We start from the raw sequence: 18375 nt of genomic DNA on the forward strand, positions 1-18375 counted from the left end.
CAGAATTCCTAAGCCAGGAAAAGATTATTCAGAAGATTACAGTATAATAGTCTGTTCATAGGAGTGGATGTTAGGGAATACAGAATAGAAAGGCGACAGCAGAGTTAGATCATAGAATTTGGTGACCATTTCTGATGGTGTAAATAGCAGGACTTTACCTATGGTTAAGATTTGGAGCATATCAATTGTTTTCAGATGTCACATGTAAACATACATTTTTGCATTACTAATATGAATGGTGTGTCAACTGATTAATTAAGTGATAATTAAGTGATACGAAATACCAGGGACTGGTAAGGTTCTAAATGGAGTTATCCTGCAAGGATCTGTTGATTATGTGCTTATAATATTAGAAAGCAGGAATAATTAGTTAAAGAAAAGGGTGTTTCCTTATCACACTGCACGAAGGAAGGTCTGGTCAGGCCAAAAATGTCTGCAACACATGGTTGAAATTGCTTGAAACTTCTGGTGTGCCTGGCGTTCTTCATAAACGTTAACATCTTAACAATTGGTACACAAGCCTAGATATCCAAGATAAAAATTATGCAGGCATTGGAGGAGAAGACCACACAGTCCAACCTGCTAGAATATTGCTAGTTAGACTTACATTAGGTTGAATTTCTGAATTCTCTCTACACCGAGAATGGGATATTTAATCCCCATGTCTTTGTTGTCTTGCATCTGATGTGAGTATGAAATACTGCTAACATGAACATGCAAATAGGTGCAAGTCACCTTTAGCTTTCAAATTTATTTAAATGGACTTGTCTAAGGATTAGCCTTAGGCCGCGGGCATGGTCAGCGCTTAGCCGCTGACCTGCGCTGAGGCAGTGGACTTACCCTCGGCACCCTTTATGAGGGCGGCTTTAGGGGGCGCTTCCACAGGCGTGCGGAGGAGACAGCTCAATTTAAGTTTTGGCGCTGAGGGGAGCAGAGAGCCGGTCACGTGAGCGGTTCGCCCAATGAGAGTGAACCAGCTCAGTGACGTCACTGGCCCGCCCCCAGACACGCCTCCGCACGGATGCAGTCTCTAAGGACTCAGCCTTATGCAGCTTTAAAAGGAAATGAAAAGCTAATTACAGCATCCATAAACAGCTTTTTCTCCTTGAAGGATTCCAAGGAATGGCTTAACCCATCTCTGTGAAATAAGGGGTTGTAAACAAGGCGCTGGGACTAGTTATAAGTCTGAGTGTGCTAAGGAATTATAATTAGTTGCAGGGTTAGTACATGTTTCTACACAAGCCTCACCTGACTGTATAGAATACTGGATCATTGCATTGACTCCTTGATCCTTATCAGTGGCTTGGACTTGCACTACTTCTGTGCCGGTTAGAGCCGAGTTGAGAAGGCTTACTTCATAGAAGGAGCGGATAAAGTGTGGCGAGTGGTCATTACTGTCCTGCACCTGGATGGTGACCCGCACAAAGTTCCGTTTAATGGGAACTTCCTGATCCCGCACCTGCAGGAAGAAAACAAAATGGACAGGGTCAATCAGCCGTTACCCTCGCCAGGACAAGGTCTGTTAGAGAAACACTCTGCTTGTGGGTAGATAAATAAGGAAGCCCCCTGTCTCTAATGTGTATGTATAAGTATGAAAAATTACCGTTGTGGATGTGTATTAAAAAAGCACTTTGCCTCTGAAACATGCGTATGGTGGTCCTGTGACTGGCAGGTTAATTATATTGTATGTTTTTATTTATATAGTGCCATAAATATACATAGCGCTTCACAGTAGTAATACATGTTGTAATCATATAAATAACAAATAATATAAATAACAGGTCATGGGAATAAGTGCTTCAGACATAAGAGTAACATTAAGGAAGAGGAGTCCCTGCCCCGAGGAGCTTACAGTCTAATTGGTAGGTAGGGAATCATATAGAGACAGTAGGAGGAAATTCTAGTAAGTGCGTCTGCAGGGGGCCAAGCTTTATGTATCACGTGTCCAGGATTATCCACAGTGCTATTCATATGCTTCTTTAAGCAAATGTGTCTTAAAGTGGGTCTTAAAGGTGGATAGAGAGGGTGCTAGTTGGGTATTGAGGGGAAGGGCATTCCAGAGGTGCGGGGCAGAAAGTGAGAAAGGTTTAAGGCGGGAGAGGGCTTTAGATACAAAGGGGGTAGAAAGAAGACATCCTTGAGCAGAACGCAAGAGTCGGAATGGTGCATAGCGAGAAATTAGGGCTGAGATGTAAGGAGGGGCAGAAGAGTGTAAAGCTTAAAAAGTGAGGAGGAGAGTGGAGTGTGAGATGCGGGATTTGATCAAACGCCAGGAGAGGGATTTCATGAGGGGAGATGCGGAGACAGATTTCGGAAAGAGCAGAGTGATTCTGGCAGCAGCATTGTAAATTGTAAAGAAGCTTCAAACATAAACATACAGAGAATATTTTAAGATGGACCAAAATCGTAAACACGATATCAGTAGCTCATGTTAAAGGGGACATCCATGCCCAGGGCCACAGGCAGATTTCCTGGGGCCTAGGAATAGAGTTATGACCGGGCTCCCGCCACCATCGGCGGAGTTGCGAGCCCCCCCATTTCACACCTCGCAAGCACCCTCTATTTCCCTCCCCTCCGTCTCACCCTCTTCCCCCCTCCATCAAATACCCCACTCTCACTCAATCCCTACCCCCAGTCTCACATGTATTTCTCTCCCCCGCGTCTCACTCTTACGCCCTCTTTTCCTCACTCACCTCCTCTCTCCTCTCACTATCCCCCCTCAGTCAATTACCCACTCAATCCCCCTCCTCACACTCATTCCCTCCCCCTCACAAAATATGTACCAAAAAACCCCACCCCCAATACAACCCCCCACCCACCTCCAAATACATACAAAAAATCCCCCCCCAAATATATACAGCCCCCCCACTCCCCCAAATATATTCAACCCCCCTCCCCAAATACATTTAAAAAAACACTTCCCCAATACATATTCAAAAACAAATACATAAAAAAAAACAATACATATAAAAAAAACAAATACATATAAACCACCCCAGTACATTTAAACTCTTACCTTGGGGCTGGTCTCAGGTGTCAGGCCTCAGGCCAGTGGCTGTGGGGGGCCTGCTGCTGGACAAAGCAGTTGCCGCTGCACCCGGCTCTGCCCTGCTGCAGGCCTCCCACCTCCCACTGTCCCACGCTGAGCTTCCGACAGTACCGCGCGACAGGCCTCTCTGACGTCATCGCGCAGGAAGTAAGCTTGGGCCAGCTTTCGGCGTACACCACCATGAGAGGGAGGCCCCTCGCGCCGACATCAGAGGGCCCGGCGTGGGACGGTCAGTGTGAAGGGAGGCCCCTTGCTGAAGGGAGGCCCGCAGCTGGGGAGAGCCGGGGCCCGGTGGCAACTGCTTTGTCTGGCCGCTCGGCCCCCCCACCGGACCTGGGACACTTGTCCCAGCTGTCCCCCCCTGTCAGGGCCCTGTGCATGCGTAGGAATACGCACATGCCATACACATCTCACCCAAAGCTTATTTTCATTAGACAAAAATACTGGTAAAATACCCAATTTGAACATTGTACATTTGGAGCAGTTCCCTGTTTGTGTCTTCGGAAGGTTGGAAAGAATTGAGAATGCACAGTGGACTTCAGGAAATGTACTGTAAATAAGGAGAGTCCCTGCAATATTTTGGAAGTCGGGGTCTTTAATTAAATAATGTACCTGCAGGTGTACTATTGCAAAAAGTCACTGCCCTGGGAATTGCAGGATTAGGGAATGATGCTTTAATATAATATTTTTAACCTACCATCACATTCAAGATGTGAAGGGGCATAGATTCGTAGTCCAATGTTTCCGTGGTAACCAGAAGGCCGCTATTTGGATCAAGACGGAACATTTTGGCACTCCTTGGGTCTGCACTACCGTGGATGGTGTAAATGAGTCGGTTTCCGCTGTCCTTGTCTGTGGCGCTGACTTTCAGCACCTCCTCTCCGGCTGGCACATCCTCAGAGACTTGCACCGCATACAGCTTTTGCAGAAATTCTGGACGATGACGGTTAGAGAGAACCACATCAATGTAAACCTGTAATATAAAACAGTGATGAGCGGGGGGGGATCTTTAACATCCGTGCACCCCAAAAAAACACATTATACTGCAATCCTTTTCTTGCTAAGCAGTCATATTGCAGAGCAGTGACTCTGGCACTACTGTAAATGTGCTTATGGGAACGAGACTTTGCTAAAGCAAGGGAAAAGGGCCCCTGATTGCAGCACTTTAAATCCTGTGTACAGGCATACCCACTTTAAGTAAGGACATATCGCCCAATAGACAAACAGCAGCTCGCGCATGCGCCTGTCAGCACGTCCTGAACAGCAATACCGGCTCCTTACCTGTACCGAAGCTGTGTGCAGGCGGGGAGACTATAGAGCCTGTTACAAATGCGTTATTTACATCAGTTATGCACGTATATGACGATTGCAGTACAGTACATGCATCAAGAAGTGGGAAAAAGGGAGTGCTTCACTTTACGTACATTTTCGCTTTACATACATGCTCTGGACCCATTGCGTACATTAATGCAGGGGTATGCCTGTATAAGTGAATTAACTAAAATATAACCTTTAGTAGGGGATGTGAATAAAATATTGTTGGACAAACACACACATAAACAACATAAACTACAAAATGTATGTTTACCTGGGTACTAACAGCAGTGGATCCAACTGAGACCTGCACGGTGAGGTTATAACTTGATTTCTTGCTTGCCTGCAATGGTCGAGCGATGACCAGCCCACCCGTACTCGTATCTATGTCAAAATCCAGTTCATCATCACCACCTTTGGTAAAGGGAAGGAATAAACGCAGGTAATGAATGCATTTGGTCATGACAACTTAATTAACATCCAGTTCCAAATATAGTCTCTTTAACTTGTGGTACTGCCCAAGTGTGTTTGTTAGAGAAACTGTGTGCATGCTGAACCCATGTTAGATAACACAATCATGCATTATTAAATGCAAGCAGGGTTGCTCTATTGCTATATATGAAAATGACCGCCTTACAAACATACAGTATCTCAGTGTATGGCTGCATTAAGAGATCTTATCCAGTCCCTACCAAAATACTGTACATCAGTTCTGTTCTGGAACTAATAGAGTTTGGGTCACCATTTTATTGGGTTAGCCTTGAGCTTTGTTTCTGTGTATATTAGATACTATATAACTCTTGAATGAGTCCTTCTGCTGAGCAACAGTAAAGATGTCAGCATAAATATGAGTAGAAAGGCAACTACTTTACGCCTTTGGGCTTTACAGCAGAAGAAGCCAAGGCAATTGTAAGTGCTGAGTCATATATGTCTTGCAACAAATGTGGCTTCGATTTATTGCAGCTCTTGAGTAGCAGTATATATATAATTACCAACATTCCAAACATTTCCCCTGGGACGGCTATTCAAAAAGGCTACAAGGTTTCTATATACTGTATTGGGGTTGAGCAATAATATTAGTGCAGCAGATTACCACTCCAACAGGTCTTGACTACATCCCTGCTGCTTGAAAGTATGTCTGTACGTATAGTATTTAATGAGATTGAATATACCTTAATCAACATTAATTGGCCATGATGTAGAAATCCCTTGATACTGGTTAGATATGTATAGCAGTCCTGAAGTAGGCCTTACCTGTAATCTGGAACCACATTTGGTTGCTGCCGAGCTCTGTGCTGATTAGGCCCACCATATGGTTCACAGGATCTGTTTCCATGACTTCAATGTTAAAGTGAGGCTCATCAAATACTAGTGGCTCTTCTGGTGGGCCAGGGCTTGTGATCCACTGGATGTGGAGTCTCACTGTGGAAGATCGAGGGGGGCTTTCACCATCTGCTGCTTTTACCTGTATGTAAGATTTAAACAATGAAAAAGAACAGAAGAGACTACCCAACAAGCCTTTGTTGTGATTACAGTTTGGTGTTAGCTTTCTTCCCTACCCTTTTCTCCTAATAACGTAATTTCTGTTCTCTGCCCAACCCTACGCCTCACCGTCAATATATTGTACTCTCCAGCTGGGAAGGGCCCCCTAGAGGAGATGACACCAGTGGTAGGGTGGATGGTAAACATGGGTCCAACAGGCTCGGTAATGCTGTATGTCACTTGACCATTAATTCCTTTGTCCAAGTCCAGAGCTATAAGTCTGTAGATGGATGCAAGATCAGAGGAGTCACCACGTTCTGGAAGCTGAACAGTAAAGAGTTTCTGAGGGAATATTGGGGTGTTGTCATTCATATCCAGCACCTGTATGACCACACGGGAGGTGGACTGCAGAGGAGGCATCCCATTATCAGACACAGTGACCTGCAGGAGACAATATGTTAGTCCACAACTGCACTGCAAATGTATTGAAAAGGATACCAACAAGAGAAACATTTCAGTAGGCTTGGTGCATATTTAAACCCTATCACTCCACTACAGATACTGTATGATAGCTTTTGACCTCTTCAAGTTGAATAGCCTTGGGAGGGTATTTCAATAAACTGTGATACAGCCGATTTTGGCACTATCACATGGAAATTCCCATTAATTTAAATGGGAGTTAATGTGCGATAGTGCCTTGATCGGCACTATCGCAGTTTAATGAAACACCACTTATATAACCCAGAAGTACAAAGAAAATCACTGCAACAGACTTAATTTTAGTGTGAGACATGAAGGAAGTTTTGATTCTGTATTCATTGGAGGCAACTGCTTTCTTGACCTTCCTCTTATTCATCTTCACATGTAACTAGATACAGGAGCCCAAGATCTTTGTGGGCTACACTAAGAAATATACACACTTAACTATATTAGTTAATCAAGTTGATTAAAAGTCACACAGATGGCTTGTCTAAAACATTTATGCCATCTTAGACATGGTAGAGGTTTTTAAGACCCTGATGAAGGACACAAGCGGGCATATTCCGGTAGCCCCGATAATCTTGCTGCCGTATCGATCAGGTTGGCATGTTCCTACCTCACGGTATGACATGTGTGTTATCACGGTATTCAGAAAGAGTTATCGCAAGCCAGACCGTTGGGTAGGAAAATGCCGTACCGATTGAGTTCGCAGTGTCTTTTTCAGAGATCTACTCGTGCGATCTCCCTGCAGTCTGTTTAAGCTGCACAGAGAGAACTGCATCTCCTTGCACAGATTTTACAGGCGATCGCGCTGTTTTAATTTTATTAACATATTAGCAGGAGGTCTCTGGACCTGAACCCCATTAATTTCAGATCCGGGCATCCCTTGCTTCCCCAGGTACAGTATGGGGTGCCGGTATCTCCTGCATGTGTAAATATCCCGGTCATGTGATGCAGGAGGATTAAACTTGCCGGAGAAACCAGTACCCCATAATGGGGCATGTACCTCGGAAAGCAGGGGATCCCCGGACCTGAAATGAATGGGGGTCAGGTCCAGAGAACCCCTGCTTCAGTAATATGTTAATAACATTCAAATAAAAACAGCTTAATTACCTTAGCAATTACCAGGGTAATGCAGGGGTTAACTCCTCCCGCAACCCTCCCGGTAGGCCTAAATACCCTGGGGCAACTACAAGCTTCACCCGCCCTCTGTACCGCCAACAAACCAGGCACTGGTATTTTTTCAGGCACCCTTTCATTACCTTAGCATTTAGCCACTACGGTAATTAAACTAGCTGTAAATTTGGTGGACTAAGTTTTTAAGGGTAGGGAAAGGGGAAAGGGAAAGGGGAATGGAGGCTCCCGCATCAGCTAGTAAAATAAGTAATGTGAATGAAGTAACTCACAGACTGGTGCAATAGAGGATATACATAGTTAACAACATAGACGAACAGGAAAGATCCTCCTTGAATGCACTCAGAAAGGTAAGTCAACGTGATATGGTTGATAATATTAAAAAACCTTTTAATCACACATATAGTAAAACATCTTGTATAGAGGGAAATGGCAGAAAGTAATCCACGACCAGTCCCTATTGACAAACCAAGAAACAATTTTCCCAAATAAATACACGGGAGATAATGAGGTATGACACTACACCGCCGATATGTGGGCTAGAGGGCTGCCAGTAGTAACTTCATACTAGAAAATCTGATCTATAAAGCAGATAATCTATTGTCAAAAAATCAGCACACCTGAATAAATGGTATGCTGATGCTGGATCTGAAGAGGTGTGTTAATAGGCAGTTGGTAGGTCAGAAATAAATACCTACATGGATTCACATAGACCACAAAGTATATAGGTGTATGTCTGCTCCTGAACGGGGTGAAATCAACATATAATGTGGAAGATAATACACACAACATAAAAAATATCTAAAACCACATACATAGCTAATTGCTGCGTGGCTTGATGGTGTTTGACTTTGCATAGGGCAGGCACAAAATGTGCTCAACTGATGCCCTGAGGCACGGTTCTGAGACCGTATCCAGTTATAGCCTCAGAACCGTGCCTCAGGGCATCAGTTGAGCACATTTTGTGCCTGCCCTATGCAAAGTCAAACACCATCAAGCCACGCAGCAATTAGCTATGTATGTGGTTTTAGATATTTTTTATGTTGTGTGTATTATCTTCCACATTACTGTATATGTTGATTTCACCCCGTTCAGGAGCAGACATACACCTATATACTTTGTGGTCTATGTGAATCCATGTAGGTATTTATTTCTGACCTACCAACTGCCTATTAACACACCTCTTCAGATCCAGCATCAGCATACCATTTATTCAGGTGTGCTGATTTTTTGACAATAGATTATCTGCTTTATAGATCAGATTTTCTAGTCTGAAGTTACACTGTGATTACTACTGGCAGCCCTCTAGCCCACATATCGGCGGTGTAGTGTCATACCTCATTATCTCCCGTGTATTTATTTGGGAAAATTGTTTCTTGGTTTGTCAATAGGGACTGTTCGTGGATTACTTTCTGCCATTTCCCTCTATACAAGATGTTTTACTATATGTGTGATTAAAAGGCTTTTTAATATTATCAACCATATCACGTTGACTTACCTTTCTGAGTGCATTCAAGGAGGATCTTTCCTGTTCGTCTATGTTGTAAATTTGGTGGGTTAGCTCCAGAGAATCTCGGCTTCAATCCGATGCAGAACTAATACATTTTCTCCATCAGATGCACATCGTGGATCCCATCTCGCCACCCTTCAGGGGGCGAGATCAGAATCTGCGTGTTGCAGACGCGATGTACATCTCGGAGCTACAAGAATAGCTCTATATCAAAAACTTTGAGTTTGAGCATTTTTTGAGCGGTGAGCTTGACATTGCGAGAGTGCTAACGATCGGGAAGAAGCACTTTTATAGCAAGTTTGGCATGTTATCGGTGCTGTCTGAATAGCTACACATGCAAACTCACTAAAAAAGTGCTCAAAACTGTTGAAGTTTACTGAATAGGCCCCAAATAGTGATCCCAGATGTAGAATTTGATACAGGAGAAAAAACAGGGTTGCTAACTCAAAAGTGCTCCAAAACGATAAATATGGTAACAATACTACCTTAGAGTATTCACCCAAGTATGCTCCAAGAATGGAGCTACTTGCGGTAATTGTAGTTACTGCAGCTCAACCCAGAAGGATCTTTCCTGGATCCTTGGAAACAAGTAAAAACAGAAAATAGGGGAGCGCAGAGTTAATTTATAAAACACAGAATAGATATCACAAATTGAGCAGTTCGCAAGACAAATGATACTAAAACTGGAACAATGATGATGATAGTATGGTAACACGGTGAGTATAGCAATAATACTCACACGGCCATGTGTGCGTACACAAGTGTTGTTTAGAATCTTTTGAAGGTGTTCCCCTCCCAGTCTTTGTTCATCTAGTTGTTTGTTGCCCGCTCAAGTATACTGTATCTGTTAGTTGCTTGGTACACACAATCGATCCCTCCAACAGACAGGAATATCGAGAAGATAGTATTTTAAAAATAGAATGTATTCAGACACGAAATAACAATGATCTCACATAGTTAGCTACATTCGACAGCGAAGGCATTCTCTGGGTTCTCTGCTGAACTGCTGTGCTCCTGCTACAGTGTCCGGTAATGCTGCTGGAACGCAGCTGGAAAGCAAATCATCCAAGAAGGTAGGGTGGCCGCCGATGCTCAAAAAAGGTACCCAGAACGGGGCTACGCATTTCGCAGGATCTCCTGCTTCGTCAGGCTCAAGCGTTCTGTGTACTGGGTCTGGCGAGGTTTAAATAGCGCTCCGCTGATTGAATAATGCACAACAGGCTGAAAAAAAGTCAATTTGGATGTCCATTGTCTCCTCATGAATATATTGGAGGCGTGCATGTAAAAGACACAATGCTTTCATACACTTGGAGTCATATATATGCTTCGGTTGTGTTACAGATGACTTAATCACTACTACAATGCCTATTACATGTTTCCCTGAGGATAAACTGTGAGCCTGTATAGACATAAAATAGCTGCACATCTTTAAAACAAATAACCTTTTGACATACCGACTATATAACTGTATGACTGTCCCCTAGGCTCATGTGGTGTCTTTGTTATAACCTTCTGTAACTTATGGTAGTTAAGTAATCACCCCTTTGCCCTAAAGACAGCCAGACAGACTCCACTGCTGCCACAGATGGAAAGGCAGTATTAACTGACTGCCACTCCATCTCACCTAAAAATACATCTGAACCATACCAGTTCTGCCTTCCGCTGCCTTTGCAGCACATGGAACCATTTAAAAACATATAACATAATATAATCCCGCGCCATCACATGGGTATTCCGAGGTATAAACTGCTTGATTTCATTAAATTATGGCCGCTGCATCTGTAATATAAAATGCATACCACTGGTCAAATCTTCAAAATCCTTGTTGTTAAATGGACTTAATAAAAGTGTAAGTGATTGTTTGACTCATAGATGTTACAGCTGTATTGAACCTAGCAGTTATGAAACTGCCCCTTCAACTTAATGGCTATCGTATAAACTCCACTCCTGTCATAGAAGAATGTACAGACGAGACCACAAGTATTCTAAAGCTTGCCTTAAACTAGCCCGGTTATATTCTGGGTATGTGCTGGGTGTAATCTGGCTAGTTTAAGGCAAGTTTAAGGGATTTTGCATTGACTAATGACCCATAGGTTTAACACAGCAGGGGTCCCTGGTAGTCCCATTCAGTTTGAATGGGACTACCAGGGACCCCCGCTGTTAATCTGATGGGCCATTAATCAATGCAGAAATGCTGGGTCTAGTTTAAGGCAAGTTTAAGGCAAGTTTAAGGCATGTATCCAGCATGTACCTGGGTCTTTTTGGCAATTGCCACTGGTTTGTGTTAGAATAACCGTGGGCACCAGAGTACTATAGTGTCTCACTACCACATCCCAAACTAAAAATATATAAAAAATATATGGCTAAACCATACAGGTTCTACCTCATGTTGCCTAAGCATCATATGTGCACTTTAAAAACACATGGTATCCCATAAGAACACCTACCAACAATACCGCACAGAGTCCGATGTTAAAAATATACATCTAATAAAAAACTCGAAGCCGTAGATCTATGAATGCTCTCCTGTCATCCCTAATGTGGTTCAGAAAATACAACTACCGTATAGTGATAACATCTAGAGTCTTGCCAAATAGAATAATAATATGGATATGAAACCAGTAGGAATAAGATCCTAACAATTGTGACTATCTTGTAATGAATGACTAATACACTCTATATAGTTTGTTTCTCTAACATCGATGGTATGCATAAGAGTTAAAATAAAAGTACAGACGTTAACAGTCGCCTATAGATATATTAACAGCACATGCTGTCAATGTTAAATAAAACTACAAATACCGATAAACACTGCATATCATTTCTAAACTAAGAGAAGCTCCTCAACATAACGGTATAGTAAACCTCGGAGTCATATAAAACATACAATAAAAACAGTTTTAAGCTAAAATCAAGATAACAGAGCAGTGTCTTTGATATTGAATGGCAACAATCTGAAAGAGATCAAACAATAAGTCACAAAAGAGATTCAATCCTTCAAATACTGTACTGGATGGCTTAAGATGCAGAACTCACAGGACCACTCACTATCATAAAAATGCCCCAAGGTCAATATCTATATTAAGACTATTCGGAACAAGAGTTTTTAGCTTGTAAATCCAGAATGTTTTTCTTTGGCACAACCTCAAGAGTCTGTCACCTCCTCTCCAATTGGCAGTAACAACTTCAATGCCTCTAAATAGCAAACCTTCTGGGTCCCCTGCATGTTTAAGGCCAAAATGTCTTGAACACTGTGCATCTGTAGATTCTTCCTGATGGAGAAGGTACATAGATGACGTTTTATTCATTTGTAGGGGAGTTGAAACAGATTTAGATGCATTTCTTACACATATATAACAGACTGAATCTGGTTTTCACATCTGAGAGGAGTCAGGAGACGGTTGACTTTTGGATTTTACGCTATATGTAGAGGAGAATACACTTAAGACCAAGACTTTTTTTTTAAAGAGGTAGACTGTAATAATTATTTACTGCATACTAGCTGTCACCATCCAAAGTGGATTAGTAATATACCTTATGGCCAATTTAGAAGAATACGTAGGAACTGCTCTGATGACATTGTGTTCCTGAGCCAGACAGGTATTTTAAAAAATCGGTTCTCGGAGAGGAAATATGATTCAGCCTTAGAGTGCGGTAGCCAGGACACAACAATTAAAAAGGGAGGAGTTATTGGTGTCCAAAATTAAGGTAAACTCTAATGATCATTGCATACTCTTTGTCACACAGAATAATAGGAACGTCAATAAGTTTAAGAACATCATAGGAAAACATTGGTACCTTGTACAGAAAGATCCAGTTCTGAGAGGTCACCTACCGGATTACCCCAACGTTATTTTTAAAAAAGCAGCAAGCTTGAAAACAAAACTTGCCCCCAGTGTTTTTAGGATAAAGGAGACCAAGACAACTCAGCAGTGGCTGCCCAAACCAATCAGATTTTTTAATTGCTACAAATGCAAAGTATGCAATGCTACAAAGAAAAAATAAAAAATGTTCTCATAGACCACAGGGGAAAGCTTCAAGATAAAGCAGTTTATAAATTGCAGAACTTCGTTTGTGGTTAACATGTTGGAATGCCCATGTGGACTCCAGTATGTGGGACGTACCTCAAGACCTTTGAGGATCCGCATACTGGAGCACATGGGCAACATTAGGAAGAGTCTACAGACGCACAGTGTATCAAGACGTTTTGGCCTTAAACATGCAGGGAACCCAGAAGGTTTGATATTTAGAGGCATTGAAGTTGTGACTGCCAATTGGAGAGGAGGTGACAGACTCTTGAGGTTGTGCCAAAGAGAAACATTCTGGATTTACAAGCTAAAAACTCTTGTTCCGAATAGTTTTAATATAGATATTGACCTTGGGGCATTTTTATAATAGTTAGTGGTCCTGTGAGTTCTGCATCTTAAGCCATCCAGTACAGTATTTTTAGGATTGAATCACTTTTGAGATTTATCATTGTTTGATCTCTTTTCAGATTGTTGCCATTCAAGATCAAAGACACTGCTCTGTTATCTCGATTTTAGTTTAAACCTGTTGTTGTTTTTATTGTATGTTTTATATTACTCCGAGGTTTATTATATATTTATGGTTGAGGAGCTTCTCTTAGTTTAGAAATGATATGCAGTTTTTATCGGTATTCGTATTTTTACTGAACATTGACAGCATGTGTTGTCAATATATCTTTTATATATTAGATATTATATAGGGAGAACTGGCTCAGTGAGTAACGACACTGACTGGCACTGAGTGTGAAGCAACACAAACATAGATTGTAAGCTCCACGGGGCAGGGACCTGTGCCTGCAAAATGTCTCTGTAAAGCACTACATAAAACTAGCAGCGCTATACAAGAACATGCTATTATTAGCGACTGTTAATGCCTGTACTTTTATTTTAATTCTTATGCATACTATCGATGTTAGAGAAACAATCTATATAGAGTGTATTAGTCACTCATTACAAGATAGGTCAGATAGGATCTTATTCCTACTGTTTTCATATCCATATCATGGATTATATTTGGCAAGACTTTAGATGTTATCAACATCGTTGTATTTTCTGAACCACATTAGGGATGACAGGAGAGCATTCATAGATCTACATGTCTTCGAGTTTTTTAATAGATGTATATTTCTTAGCACTGGTCTCTGTGCGGTATAGTTGGTAGGTGTTCTTAAGGGATACCATGTGTTTTTAAAGTGCACATATGATGCTTAGGCAACATGAGGTACAACCTGTACGGTTTAGCCATATATTTTTAGTTTGGGGAGTGGTAGTGAGCCACCGTAGTCCATTCTTATATGACAGGAGTGGAGTTTATACGATAGCCATTAAGTTGAAGGGGCAGTTTCATAACTGCTAGGTTCAATACGGCTGTAACATCTATGAGTCAAACAATCACTTACACTTTTATTAAGTCCGTTTAACAACAAGGATTTTGAAGATTTGACCAGTGGTATGCATTTTATATTACAGATGCAGCGGCCATAATTTAATGAAATCAAGCAGTTTATACCTCGGAATACCCATGTGATGGCGCGGGATTACTTCCAACCGTACCACATTAAGACGCGAGTGCATAATATTCTGGCTTATAAACACCTGAAATTGACACAGTAGCACAGTAGCACAGTACTGTACACATTACAATTCATCCATTTCATTGCATTGTTGTGCATTATTCAATCAGCGGAGCGGTATTTAAACCTCGACAGACCCAGTACACAGAGCGCTTGAGCCTCACGAAGCAGGAGATCCTGCGAAATGCGTACTTCCGTTCTGTGTTTTTGAGCATCGGCGGCCACCGTACCTTCTTGGAGGATTTGCGTTCCAGCAGCATTACCGTACGCGGTAGCAGGAGCACAGCAGTTCATCAGAGAAACCAGAGAGTGCCTTCGCCGTCGAATGTAGCTAACTATGTGAGATCATTGTTATTTCGTGTCTGAATAAATTTCTATTTTTAAAATACTGTCTTCTCGATATTCCTGTCTGTTGGAAGGATCGAGTGTGTACCAAGGAACTAACAGATACAGTATACTTGAGCGGGCAACAAATGGTGAACAAAGACTGGGAGGGGAACACCTTTAAAGATACCAAACAACAATTGTGTCCTCACACATGGCCGTGTGAGTATTATTGCTATACTCACCGTGTTACCATACTAGCATCATCATTGTTCCCATTTTAGTATCATTTGGCTTACGAGCTGCTCAATTTGTGATATCTGTTCTGTGCAGAATTTGATACATCCCATGTTTATATGTGTATGTTTCCTCACCAATAGGCACTAACCAAACCACTTAAAGTCTCCAGACTGCAAGACTGGGGCAAAACAAGTGCAAAATAACTGCACCAGATTTATCAAAGAAAAAAAAGCTGTGTGTGCTGAGCACGCGCATAGTAAGTTAAACTTCTTTGTTTTTTGTCACATAAATTTTATTTGTGATGGTGATGTTTTTAATTAAAAATCACAAAACAATTTGACTTCCAAAACACAAAAGTTTGACCACATGTTTTAGCTATTTGCACATCTATATTTATAGTAACTGAATTATTTGTGTCTGCGTGTGTCAGTCAGTGTGTGTGTGTGTCTGCGTGTGTCAGTCAGTGTGTGTTTCTGTGGTGTGTATGTCTCTCTCTGCGACCTACACCCACCACGACGTAGCTGCGGACAAGGAGAACTCTGTCTGAGTCTCCTCCCCCGGCGGAGCTGTGGGCTGTGTTTCCTGCTGCAGCCAGCCCCCCAGCGGAGGTACGGAACATGGGAGGTGCTCGGCAGCTCACAGGGTGGGGGCGGGGGGGGGCGGGGGAGTAGGCACATCACTTGTGGGCGCTGTTCGGCGCATCACTGGGGTGTGTGTGTGTCAGTCTGTATGTATCAGTCAGTGTATGTCAGTCAGTGTAGGTGTATGTGTCAGTCAGTGTAGGTGTGTGTCAGTGAGTGAGTGTGTATGTGTGTCAGTCCGTGAGTGAGTGTGTATGTGTGTCAGTCCGTGAGTGAGTGTGTATGTGTGTCAGTCCGTGAGTGAGTGTGTATGTGTGTCAGTCAGTGAGTGAGTGTGTATGTGTGTCAGTCAGTGAGTGAGTGTGTATGTGTATCAGTCAGTGAGTGTGTATGTGTGTCAGTCAGTGAGTGAGTGTGTAGGTGTGTGAGTGAGTGTGTATGTGTGTCAGTATGTCAGTCAGTGAGTGAGTGTGTATGTGTGTCAGTCAGTGAGTGTGTGTGTGTCAGTCAGTGTATGTGTGTCAGTCTGTGTGTGTGTGTGTGTGTGTGTGTGTGTGTGTGTGTGTGTCAGTCAGTGAGTGTGTCAGTCAGTGAGAGAGTGTGTAGGTGTGTCAGTCAGTGAGAGAGTGTGTATGTGTGTCAGTCAGTGCGTGAGTGTGTATGTGTGTCAGTCAGTGAGTGTGTATGTGTGTCAGTCAGTGAGTGTGTGTGTGTGTGTGTCAGTCAGTGAGTGTGTATGTGTGTCAGTCAGTGAGTGAGTGTGTATGTGTGTCAGTCAGTGAGTGTGTATGTGTGTCAGTCAGTGAGTGTGTATGTGTGTCAGTCAGTGAGTGTGTATGTGTGTCAGTCAGTGAGTGTGTAGGTGTGTGAGTGAGTGTGTATGTATGTCAGTCAGTGAGTGAGTGTGTATGTGTGTCAGTCAGTGAGTGTGTGTGTGTGTGTTAGTCAGTGTGTGTGTGTGAGTGTGTGTGTGTGTGTGTCAGTCAGTGAGTGTGTATGTGTGTCAGTCAGTGAGTGTGTATGTGTGTCAGTCAGTGAGTGTGTGTGAGTCAGTCAGTTTGTGTGTCAGTCAGTGAGTGTGTATGTGTGTTAGTGTGTGTGTGTGTGTGTGTGTGTCAGTCAGTGTGTGTGTGTGTGTATGTGTCAGTCAGTGTGTGTGTGAATGTGTCAGTCAGTGTGTGTGTGTATGTGTCAGTCAGTGTGTGTGTGTGTGTCAGTGTGTCAGTGTGTGTGTGTGTGTGTGTGTGTGTGTGTGTATGTGTCAGTGTCAGTGTATGCTTCCTGCGGTTTCTCGCCAGAGGATAGCTGGCCAGCTCCCCCGCAATGATCCTTCTCAGGAGCCCCACCGAGAAGCACTCCTCTCTCACCCCGATACCCTCCATCAGGTGGTTAAGTCCTGAAACCAGGCTCCGGATGTGAAGCTGTAGCTCGGGGGGGCAAGGAGGGCAGCTCCATGTCCCCCAGCCCCGGGATCCTCTTCTTGTCCGGCCAGCTGCAGTTGAGAGCCTGCAGGTCTCCGCCAGGTAGCAGCGGGAAGAGAGAGGAGAAGGCCGGGGCCAGGAATAGGTGCGGGGAGATCGGGACCAGCAGCAGCAGCGCCCACATCACCTCAGCCATGAAGTTCACCCCATCCACTCACCCCCCGCAGCTCACCACGAACACAGCCTTCGACTGGTTGGCAGCGCCGGCCTCGAAGCTGGAGAACTCCTTAACTTGGAGGGCCCCCGCGGAGAGCAGCAGCAGTTCGGCGCAGCCGCACCAGTGCAGGATCTCAGCACTCGTTAGCTGTGACGGCGGTGAGTATGTTGAGCGGGGGGGGGGGGGAGCAGGAGGGGGGAAAGCAGCAGCAGCGCATCATTCACCCAGCAGCGCAAGGAGGTCTCCGAGCCGCCCGTGAGCATCGCCATGGCTACCGCGCATGTCAGCGGGCAGCAGCGGCAGTTAGGAATGGTGGCGGCGGACGTGTGGGAGGAATGGCATGCGCAGGGGGGCTCTGTCTGAGTCTCCAGCCCGGCAGAGCGCGCGGCTGGGACAGAGAGCGGTCAGCGGGTTGTAGCAGGAGAGCCGGTCCCCGCTGCCCCGGATGCCGCCCGTGCCCATCTCCACCTGGGGGAAATTGCGGGCGTTAGGAGCGGCGCCGGCGGCTATCGCCGCCGCCGCCTATGTCATCGGCCATGTGGGGGGAGCAGCAGCCATTAGGAGCGGCGCCGGCGGCTATCGCCGCCGCCGCCGCATCTGATTTGTGGAGCGGGTGTGATGTCAGTGTTGGGGTCGGGCTGAGCCAGAACACAGCCCGGCCTCAACTGCCAGCACTGACGTCACATCCGTTTAATTTCTGTCTCCACAATTCTTTTTTGCCCCAGTTTGAATGAGGTGCCACTAAGGAAGTTTCACTTCAAAAAACTTCAATTGCTTTCAATAGGAATCCCTTTATTATACATACAGTGCTTGGGTTTTTTTGCATTGATCTGACTTCAAGTTGTCCTTTCATCAGTCATTGTGAACGTGCGATTATTTACCCACCTCTAGGATGTGTTCTTCTTTGTCTTCTCGATCCAGTTTTTGCAAAGTTGTAGAGACTAAACCTAGAGGAATAAACACAGACACTCGTGTTAACAGCTCATGTTTTCTGCTCAATCCATTACATCCAGTGTTTGTTTTA

At 43.8% G+C, this 18375-nt stretch overlaps 1 protein-coding gene across 1 annotated transcript in view; it reads right to left on the reverse strand.

Annotated features, from left to right (window-relative positions):
- The window catches only part of FAT2 (FAT atypical cadherin 2), a 116411-nt gene that overhangs the window by 38452 nt on the left and 59584 nt on the right, over nucleotides 1-18375 (reverse strand). Inside the window, exons 4-9 of the mRNA XM_075602129.1 lie at nucleotides 18237-18298; nucleotides 5975-6286; nucleotides 5618-5828; nucleotides 4638-4777; nucleotides 3747-4022; nucleotides 1249-1459 (exon numbers count right to left, since the gene is read on the reverse strand). Coding sequence (XP_075458244.1) covers nucleotides 1249-1459; nucleotides 3747-4022; nucleotides 4638-4777; nucleotides 5618-5828; nucleotides 5975-6286; nucleotides 18237-18298 — 1212 coding nt within the window. The remainder of the gene's footprint in view (nucleotides 1-1248; nucleotides 1460-3746; nucleotides 4023-4637; nucleotides 4778-5617; nucleotides 5829-5974; nucleotides 6287-18236; nucleotides 18299-18375) is intronic.

This window comes from Ascaphus truei, chromosome 5 (genome assembly GCF_040206685.1).
Source record: "Ascaphus truei isolate aAscTru1 chromosome 5, aAscTru1.hap1, whole genome shotgun sequence".
Lineage (NCBI taxonomy): Eukaryota > Metazoa > Chordata > Amphibia > Anura > Ascaphidae > Ascaphus > Ascaphus truei.